This window comes from Theropithecus gelada, chromosome 20 (assembly GCF_003255815.1).
Source record: "Theropithecus gelada isolate Dixy chromosome 20, Tgel_1.0, whole genome shotgun sequence".
Lineage (NCBI taxonomy): Eukaryota > Metazoa > Chordata > Mammalia > Primates > Cercopithecidae > Theropithecus > Theropithecus gelada.
Genome location: NC_037688.1, coordinates 67,456,924 through 67,466,258, shown reverse-complemented (window position 1 = coordinate 67,466,258; position 9,335 = coordinate 67,456,924). Strand labels below are relative to the sequence as shown.

The window sequence follows — 9,335 nt, the reverse complement described above, 5'->3', positions numbered from 1 at the left end:
CTGGAGTGCAGTGGCCGGATCTCAGCTCACTGCAAGCTCCGCCTCCCGGGTTTACGCCATTCTCCTGCCTCAGCCTCCCGAGTAGCTGGGACTACAGGCGCCCGCCACCATGCCCGGCTAGTTTTTTGTATTTTTTTAGTAGAGACGGGGTTTCACCGTGTTAGTCAGGATGGTCTCGATCTTCTGACCTCGTGATCCGCCCGTCTCGGCCTCCCAAAGTGCTAGGATTACAGGCTTGAGCCACCGCGCCCGGCCTGCTTTTCTTCTTGAGAACAGCTTCACCTGCTTTGAAGAACACAGAATCCAAAGAGCAGCAGTTTTCACACTGTGCTTTCTGTGGAGTCTTCAGGAAGCATGGAGAGGGAGGGAAAACCACATCTTCCATGCCACACTATTTTAAAGTAACAGGAGGTAGACAATATCCTTCTAGCAAATGTAAGTCACATACCTCTTTTGGGAATACAAATCACCATTTCATTATCTTGTTGGGACAAGCAGATGGTTGTGTCTGGAATCTCTGATACGATGTCAATCAACTCACAAACACCATATTCAGTGACATCCCAGTCCTTTGAGAAACACCTAGGTTTTAACAACAGAAGCGGATACGGAATGAGTAGTATCATTGGTAAAAGTACTACACGTTTTCCAAAAGAACGCTTAATAGAAATATTAGATAACGATTTAGAATTTGGGAGATGATAAAGTGTCTTAAAATATTTGCTTTCACTTCTGTTCATCAACTCACCAGTGATAAGCCTGTGAGAATTCTCTCACAATGACCTGTTTGCTGGCCTGGGATTTCAGAAGTTTCAGTAAATCCTGAGTAAAGCGTTTCACCTGGGCCCTGTGGGTAAGGGTCAGCAGACGTTTGGAGCCCATTCCAAGAATCTGCAAAGCAAATGGTTTATTTATACACATAAGACCTCAGCAGACAGCGACTTCCTTGCTGTTGGCTCACCCTCTCTTGGTAATGGCCGTAGAGAATGACTCCCTTCATGTAGAATGTGTGCAATTTGAAATACATCTGAATCAACAAAATGTAGTTGGTCAAAAGGAACAAACGTCCAACCTCCTCTCTTACTGTTTTTGGCGTGGCGCACCCTCTCCCAAATAGTCGTTGAGTATAGAAATGAAAAGTGTAATCTTTTGAAAAGAAAAGTCGTGAGTACAGAAATGAAAACTGTATTGGTTGTCCAGATAAATTGGTCTGCAAGTTTTTCAAGCTATTTTTAGTGAGTGGGAAGCTGTTAAAACACTGTGAGTTAACGGCCAAAGTCCTCATAGGATCCAGTGCTACACTCTAGCCCAGTAACTAGTCTCCGACTAGTTACATTTAGAAGAAAGGTTAAGCCCTTGACTCTCACATAGGCACCAACATACAAGTACATGGCTATTCACGGCAGCTTCCTTGTAATCATGAACAATTCTGGAGAAAGCTGTGCTGGGATGAAGAAGGTGTACAGAGCTTAGAGGGAAAATACTCCTCAGTCCTCCAAGGAGTTCCTCTAAAACTGGAAACTAGTAGCTTTCTGAAAAATTGAGAAGCCGCCTTTGTGTATTACTCCTTCCCTCTAAAGAAAGCTTTTAGAGGATGTTCTGCCCAGAACTGACTTCTTAGGAATTTATTACTGTTTCTTTGATGGAGGCAGCCAAAGCCATGGAGGAATATTCCTGCCTGTAAACAAGTAATCCTGTGACACGCCTTACCTGCAACACATGAGGCACTGCTTCTAATAACTCAATCAGCTTGGAGTATCCGTAGTCTGACACTCGGCACTGCTTTGCAAAATGATGGTGATAGGATGGGATGAAATGACTGATGGGTATGACACAAGATGGCTGGCTTTTCAGCAAGTCGATCACTTCTCTACTGAACTGGATCAGCTGGGGGTTACCTACAGGACTCTTCGAACGCAGAAGCCAAGGGTCTAGAGGAAAAACAACATGTATTAGACAGAAAGCACGGATTTCACCAGCTGAAAGGAGGGGAAATGGCCCTGCAGTCCTTGGCTTGAGTTCGATCATGGGGAAGCAGACGAAAGCAAGTACAGTAGTTGCTTTACATCTCAGTTTATATATTCAGGTCTCACAGTCCAATAACTAGCTAGCCTAACTTATTCGTGGGCTGTCAAATGCTATCCCACTAATCCTCAAAGTTCAGTGGCCAAAGTAAAGCAGAGTCTACTATAGTTTTATAGAAGTGAAAGTACACAAGAAGCTCCCAGTTTAGAAACTAGTTATATTTCCAAGATCCATCTGAAACTTGGTCATGTGGAACACACTTTCCCACAAAGTTATAAATGATCCTCAGGTAGGTAGCCCAGAAGAGCAAAATTAATCCACAGTGGAGCTGAAAATGTTACCCAGAAAACCACAGAAAGTGACAATGTTGTAAAATTAGCATGACATAAAAGGGTGTAAGAAACAGGTTTTTGCACCATCTTGACTGCTTATACCTATTAAAAAGGTATAAGTAATCATATGGAAATCTTTATAGAAAGGTGGAGAGGCTTGCTGGGCGTGGTGGCTCAAGCCTATAATCCCAGCACTTTGGGAGGCTGAGGTGGGCGGATCACGAGGTCAGGAGATCGAGACCATCCTGGCTAACACGATGAAACCCTGTTTCTACTAAAAATACAAAAAATTAGCTGGGCGTGGTGGTAGCGGGCACCTGTAATCCCAGCTACTCAGGAGGCTGAGGAAGGAGAATGGCGTGAACCCGGGAAGCGGAGCTTGCAGTGAGCCGAGATCATGCCACTGCACTCCAGCCTGGGCGAGAGAGCGAGGTTCCGTCTCAAAAAAAATAAATAAATAAAATCTTTAAAAAGGTGGAGGCTTGCGGGCTCATGGCTTAGGAGTAAGGAGCAGCATAATCTATGGCCCCTGAGGAGTCTAAGACAGAAGGAAAAGAAAGGAGGTATCCCATAAGAAGCCCAAGGAGAAACATTCCTAAGAGCAGGCTGACTCAGAGAGAATTCCTTGGTTATCCTCACCTTTTTTCCTGTAGGGTAAGGGAGGTGAGAGAAGGAAAAGAAGTGTTGGGGACAGAGAGAAGGAAGCGTGTGCGTATATATAGGAAGGCAACGTTAAGTGGTGTTCACAGGCAGCAGCCTTAGACATCTGCAACTCAGGACATGCCCGTAACTCTGACACTCACCCAAGTCTAGGTCCAAATACTTTGGTCTTTTACATTTAAATTTATTTTCACATTTATCAAAGTCCAAAATGTGGACCAAAATGACTTTCAAAGGTAAATCTGCATTAAGTGGTATTTCCTTCAAATACCGGAAACTTTTTTTTTTTTTTAAAAAGACAGAGTTTCAGCTGGGCGTGGGGGCTCACGCCTGTAATCCCAGCACTTTGAGAGGCCAAAGCGGGCAGATCACGAGGTCAGGAGATCGAGACCATCCTGGCTAACACGGTGAAATCCTGTCTCTACTAAAAATACAAAAAAATTAGCCAGGCACGGTGGCAGGCGCCTGTAGTTCCAGCTACTTGGGAGGCTGAGGCAGGAGAATGGCATGAACCTGGGAGGCAGAGGTTGCAGTGAGCCGAGATGGCACCACTGCACTCCGGCCTGGGCGAGAGTGAGACTCCATCTCAAAAAAAAAAAAGAAGGCTGGGCGCAGTGGCTCACGCCTGTAATCCCAGCACTCTGGGAGGCTAAGGTGGGCGGATCATGAGGTCAGGAGATCGAGATCATCCTGGCTAACAAGGTGAAACCCCATCTCTACTAAAAATACAGAAAAAAAAAGTTCGTTGGGCGTGGTGGCAGGTGACTATAGTCCCAGCTACTCGGGAGGCTGAGGCAGGAAAATCACTTGAACCCGGGAGGTAGAGGTGGCAGTGAGCCGAGATCACACCACTGCACTCCAGCCAGGTGACAAAGCAAGACTCCATCTCAAAAAAAATAAATAAAAAATAAAACAAAGTCTAGTTCTGCCAACCCCTCAAGCATTTTAGAAGGAGTTTTCAAAAGGTCAAAGGACGCATCCATGGTGTTTTCACACTTGGCAAATTGTGCTGCTGTTTAAAATAAAAGCCAATAGCCTCCTCTGGTCTCACAGCGGACAGGCGGTAGCTCTAGGATAAAATACCTGACACCTACCAGTGTTGGGAGGCGGGGGTTTGTTGTGAATCCACTTAACCACTTTGATGCCATTCTGAGCAGTGGCAATGTTTACACCTGGAACACAGGTGATGAAGTGTTCTAAGGGAACACCTCCTTGGTTTTCTTGCACTACTTCTAGATTGCCAAACTCTGCAGTGTAACAATCTGGAAAGCTGAAACAGGAAAAAACAAAAAGGAAAGGTTAAATTAAAACAACAGAAAAGAAAGCGCTTGCTAAACAGAAAGCTTTGGTTTAATGTATGTGTTAATCATTTGTCTGAATGCCCACCACCAGGTTTGAAGGTTAAAATTAAGGACCCAGGGAGGCAGGCATGGTGGCACTGGACTCTTTGATGCATTCTGATGGCATTTTCTGGGTACTTTTCCAGGAGGGGGGTTAAAAATAAGGCAACTGGGCTCCAAGTCAGTTAACACGTCTGCTTCCATATCAGCAGGGGCTTGCAGACCACTAAGTCCTGTGTCGGCCTTTGTATTAACTCTACTGTTGTGGCTCATGGAGTGGTTAAATGAACTTCAGAGGAATCCTCTTCTCTCACAAGTCTTGAAATGTATGCATACTTGAAGCTGTGTACTCTCAACACTTGTGGAGTTTTTGACTGCAGCACTTATGATACATCTCCCCGCTGTGGGGAGAAACTGCCCTCCTCACGTTTACATTTCTAAAACGTAGCGCACACACACATTTTCTTGTTGAAGTACTGACTGAATGAATCCCATTTCAGATATACAGTCACGTGTTGCTTCGTGATGGGGGATGTACTAAAGAAAGTGTTGCTGGGTGATTCTGTCATCTGAGAACATCATCAGGTGCACTCACACAAACCTAGATGCTGCGGCCCACTGCACACCTAGGCTGGTGCAGCCCATGGTTCCTGAGCTACACATCTGGACAGCCTGATACTGTACTGCACACTGTGAGCGACTATAACACAATGGTATTTGTGTATCTAATCATCGAATGGTACAGTGAAAATATGTGATCATAATCTTACGGGACCACTGTCCTACATACAGTCCATGGTTGGCCAAAATGTCGTTGTGTGGTGCATGACTGTACTTTGAGGGCTAAACACATGAGGATGAAGCATCGTATAATACCTATTTGCAAAGAGATGTGGGCAGAAAGGGCAGGCTTCCTATGAAAAGGAGAACTAGGGCATTATATCGACAAAGGCTTTGAGACGGTTCACCTCAATAAAGGCACGGTGCCCTCGTGGGTCTGGAGAAGACTGTGAACCTGGGGCGCAAATGTCTTCAAAGAAAGAATCACAAAAGGAATCTTGTAAGAGTCTGGATCAAATTCATGTTCGCTGAAAAAAAGAGAACACAATAGGAAGCTGACATTCCGCAGGGGTCTAAGATGTTCACAAGGTCATCCTAACATTCCACAATCTTATAGAAAAGAATTATTTCTAAAGGAAAACGAAAGGCATACCTGAAATCCTTATTGGAACAATGCTGTCTGCAGACAGGCTCGTGATATTCTAACTCTTCAAATATAATTGGGCTGCAATTCGTGGAGGAGCCGTCGTGTGACTGGGAAGACCCTAAGGGGCTCTGGCGGGCCTGACTGCTGGGTAGGAGACACACCAGCCGTCCGTTTCCTTGTTCACGGATTGCAACCGTGTCTGTTAATTTATATAGATCTGACACATTCAACTTGTGTCCAAATCTAAAAGCAAGAGAAGAGAGACGGTGACTTGGAAGGTTTTTCTTTGATTATACAGAAATACCCATCCTGTTTAAATAAAGAGCAATAACCAAGGATGGTTCCTCCATCTCTTCAAAGGTAAAACTGGAATAATTCCACTACAAGTTCATTCAGTAGCAAAGCAGTGATGCTTGGCACTCCTGAGTCATCTCTGGCTCCGTCCATGACAATGCTCACATCATTTGGAAGCCACCCCTAGCCCCTTCCCAGTTTCTGTAAGTAACCTCACCGAATTCTCTGAGTTGGAAACCTCTCTCCATGCAGCTCCCCTCACTTCCAATTCTCTGTATTACTTCTCACCATCCCCACTCTCCTCTCTCAGGAGAATACGTGCTTTCCGTGACCCTCTCACCTCTCCTATGCCTCAACTGTGTGACTCACACACCCTGTGACACTGGACTCCCCAGTTTTCCTCCTGACCTGTATCTTTCCTACTTGGAACTTAAAGGCACTGGCCCTGGAGGATGGCAGATTTGAGTTCACATCCTGACTCCACTTCAACCTGTGTGACCTTAGTCAAGTTCCACAACCAATCAGGGCCTCACTTTCTCCATCTGTAAAATGGGGTGATGACAGCACCTATCTCACAGGGTCGATGTGAGGATTAAGTGTGGTTAGGCCTGGACAGAACCTGGCTCATAGTAAGTGCTCAGTAAGTGTTCCCTGGTCTTCTCACTGCCTGATCAGTGGTTTCTTCCCAGTGTCCTACATGTACTCAGATTCCCATCTACCAAACCAGCCCCTGGTCCTCTTCCACCTCCTAGAGAGACACACTCGCCCTTGTACTCTCACTCTCAGTCTTGCACTCTCCCCTGTCCCTGTAATGGGAAACATCCAGCTGCTCAGGAGCTGCTTCTGCTGTGTTACCCGCAAGTCTCTCAGCCCCCTCCCTCCAGGATTTTAGCCACAGGACTCTGTAGTGATGACTCAAAAGTGATCAGCGGCCTCTGCCTCATCCCCACACCTCATGCATTTCCTCATGGCCTTGGATCCCCCCGTTCCTGATGTGCTCTCTGGGCACACATCCTGGGTGCTCGTCCACATCCCTGGCCCCAGTGGCACTCCATCTATTCCTGCCCTCTATTTCTCCTTCCCCCTCCCAACCTTATCTGCCCTCCAGTCTGTCCCAATCATCTTAAAGGCAAATGACTGCTCTACCTTCAGAGCCTGCTTCTCTCCCAAAGAAGCCCCTTGATGTGCAGAAGACTACGTGAACTCTCTACCCAGCTCCTCCAACAGTCCCCTAAAACCTGCATGTCCAAAACCAAGACCAAAAACTTGCTGTACCTCCTGGCCATGCTTTATTTCCCTATTTCCAGTTTAACTGTGCAACCATCATCCCAGTCACACAAAGCCAAACACTCAGAATCAAAATGATCCCTCCCTTTTACCTTGCTTGCTACGTAAAACTAGTTACCCTGGCCACAGGTGGTGGCTTGTGCCTGTAATTCCAGCACTTTGGGAGGCCGAGGTGGGAGAATCGCTTGAGGCCAGGAGTTCAAGACCAGCCTGGGAAATGTAGCAAAACCTCCTCACTACAAAAATTAAAAAATATTAACTGGGCAGGATGGCGGATGCCTGTGGCCCCAGCTACTCAAAAGGCTGAGATGGAAGGATCATCTGAGTCCAGGAGTTTGAGACTGCAGTGAGCTAGGGTCGTGCCACTGCACTATAGCCTGGGTGACAGAGTGAGACCCTGTCTCAAAAAAATTTTTTTTAATAAAAATAAATTAGTTTTTCCTCAGCTGTCGCGAAGGTGCTCGGTCCTTCCGAGAAAGCTAAGTCCGCGTTGGAGTGAGGGCCTCACTTCATCCGGTGACTAGCACCGCGTCCGGCAGCGCCAGCCCCACACTTGCCCGCGCTATGGCCTCCGTCTCCGAGCTCGCCTGCATCTACTCGGCCCTCATTCTGCATGACGATGAGGTGACCGTCACGGAGGATAAGATCAATGCCCTCATTAAAGCAGCCGGTGTGAATGTGGAACCTTTTTGGCCTGGCTTGTTTGCAAAGGCCCTGGCCAATGTCAACATTGGGAGCCTCATCTGCAATGTAGGGGCTGGTGGACCTGCTCCAGCAGCTGGTGCTGCACCAGCAGGAGGTCCTGCCCCCTCCACTGCTGCTGCTCCAGCTGAGGAGAAGAAAGTGGAAGCAAAGAAAGAAGAATCCGAGGAGTCTGACGATGACATGGGCTTTAGTCTTTTTGACTAAATCTCTTTTATAACATGTTCAATAAAAAGCTGAACTTAAAAAAAAAAAAAAAAAATTAGTTACCCACTCCAGTTTCAATGACATTTGACATTTCTGTAACATCGAGTTCTGTCCCAACAGTGTCTGCTCCGAATTTGGACTGATGTAGCACTTTCCCCCCTGCCTCCTTCTCTCCCCTGTTCGTGCCCTCTCAGACACCACTGCTACGAGAAGAGTCTTCCTGCAGCATGGTTCCCGTCACCACACCTTTCCCCTCCCCTCCTTCCTCCAGCACTTCACTGGCTCCCTACTACCCATGGGATAATGGTCAAGTTCCTTGTTTTTCCCCTCCTTGGTGTTCTCAAAGCCTTTCTTCCTCCTTTCCAATCAGTTTTCTTCACTGTCCATGAGGATTCATGAGCATTTTCTCTTCCCGCTAGACATAAGCTCCTCAGGTACAAGACCTAAGTCTTGCCCAGTTTTGCCTTCTCTGCAGTACCTAGGTCTTGCACTTACTAGTCCTTGCTAAGCATCTACTATGGGCTGGGTGCTTAAGATACAGTATGAGGGCAGAGCCAGTCCCTGCTGTCCTGGAGCTCATAGTCTAGTGCTTAAAAATGTTCATCCAATAAATACTAAAACTTGGCCAGGCGCAGTGGCTCACACCTGTAATCCTAGCACTTTGGGAGGCTGAAGTGGGCAGATCACTTGAGGTCAGGAGTTTAAGACCAGCCTGGCTAACACGGCGAAACCCTGTCTCTACTAAAAATACAAAAACTTAGCAAGGCTTGGTGGCACATGCCTGTAGTCCCGGCTACTCGGGAGGCTGAGGCACGAGAATCACTTGAACTTGGGAGGCAGAGGTTGCAGTGAGCTGACACTGAGCCACTGCACTCTAGCCTGGGCAACAGAGCGAGACTCTGTCTCCAAAAAAATTGAAAAAAACGAAAACAAACACAAAAACCTAAAACTAGTCAATTAGGGGAAAAATAAGTACAGCATTGAGGACCAAAGCTCTAACTTTGTTAAAAATAAAAGATATTTTAAAACTGTCTGCTAAACATTCATTGACGTGTAAATCTGAATGCCAGTGTCTCTGTCTCCTCTCCTCTACCAGGCTGAAGCTCCTCAAGACTCATTACCATGGTTTTGTGCGTGCAAGTCACCCATCAGTACTGACGACAAGGCAAAAATATACCTAACTTACTTTTTTTCATAGAGATCCGTAAATTTAAACAAAGGCAGGCAACAGGCAGGGGCATCCTGAAGAACAGACATTGTTTCTGCACTGTAAGACAGAAG

General features: G+C 46.4%; 2 protein-coding genes across 7 annotated transcripts in view; one reads left to right on the top strand and one right to left on the bottom strand.

The window, feature by feature from the left end:
* Positions 1 to 8,091, top strand: part of LOC112614509 (60S acidic ribosomal protein P1-like) — a 10,895-nt gene extending 2,804 nt beyond the window's left edge. Inside the window, exons 2-3 of one of the 3 annotated variants that reach the window (XM_025371108.1) lie at positions 1,201 to 1,208; positions 7,581 to 8,091. In XM_025371108.1, the coding sequence (XP_025226893.1) occupies positions 7,710 to 8,054 (345 nt within the window). In that variant the 5' untranslated portion in view covers positions 1,201 to 1,208; positions 7,581 to 7,709 and the 3' untranslated portion in view covers positions 8,055 to 8,091. Of the gene's footprint in view, positions 1 to 1,057; positions 1,066 to 1,200; positions 1,209 to 7,580 lie in introns of those variants that run through there. The other 2 variants (XM_025371107.1, XM_025371109.1) reach the window with 2 other exon arrangements.
* Positions 1 to 9,335, bottom strand: part of MARF1 (meiosis regulator and mRNA stability factor 1) — a 49,132-nt gene that overhangs the window by 16,820 nt on the left and 22,977 nt on the right. For all 4 annotated transcript variants that reach the window (XM_025371102.1, XM_025371103.1, XM_025371104.1 and 1 more), the window contains exons 13-19: positions 9,241 to 9,321; positions 5,571 to 5,807; positions 5,326 to 5,445; positions 4,112 to 4,287; positions 1,711 to 1,931; positions 749 to 891; positions 449 to 582 (exon numbers count right to left, since the gene is read on the bottom strand). In XM_025371102.1, coding sequence (XP_025226887.1) covers positions 449 to 582; positions 749 to 891; positions 1,711 to 1,931; positions 4,112 to 4,287; positions 5,326 to 5,445; positions 5,571 to 5,807; positions 9,241 to 9,321 — 1,112 coding nt within the window. The remainder of the gene's footprint in view (positions 1 to 448; positions 583 to 748; positions 892 to 1,710; positions 1,932 to 4,111; positions 4,288 to 5,325; positions 5,446 to 5,570; positions 5,808 to 9,240; positions 9,322 to 9,335) is intronic.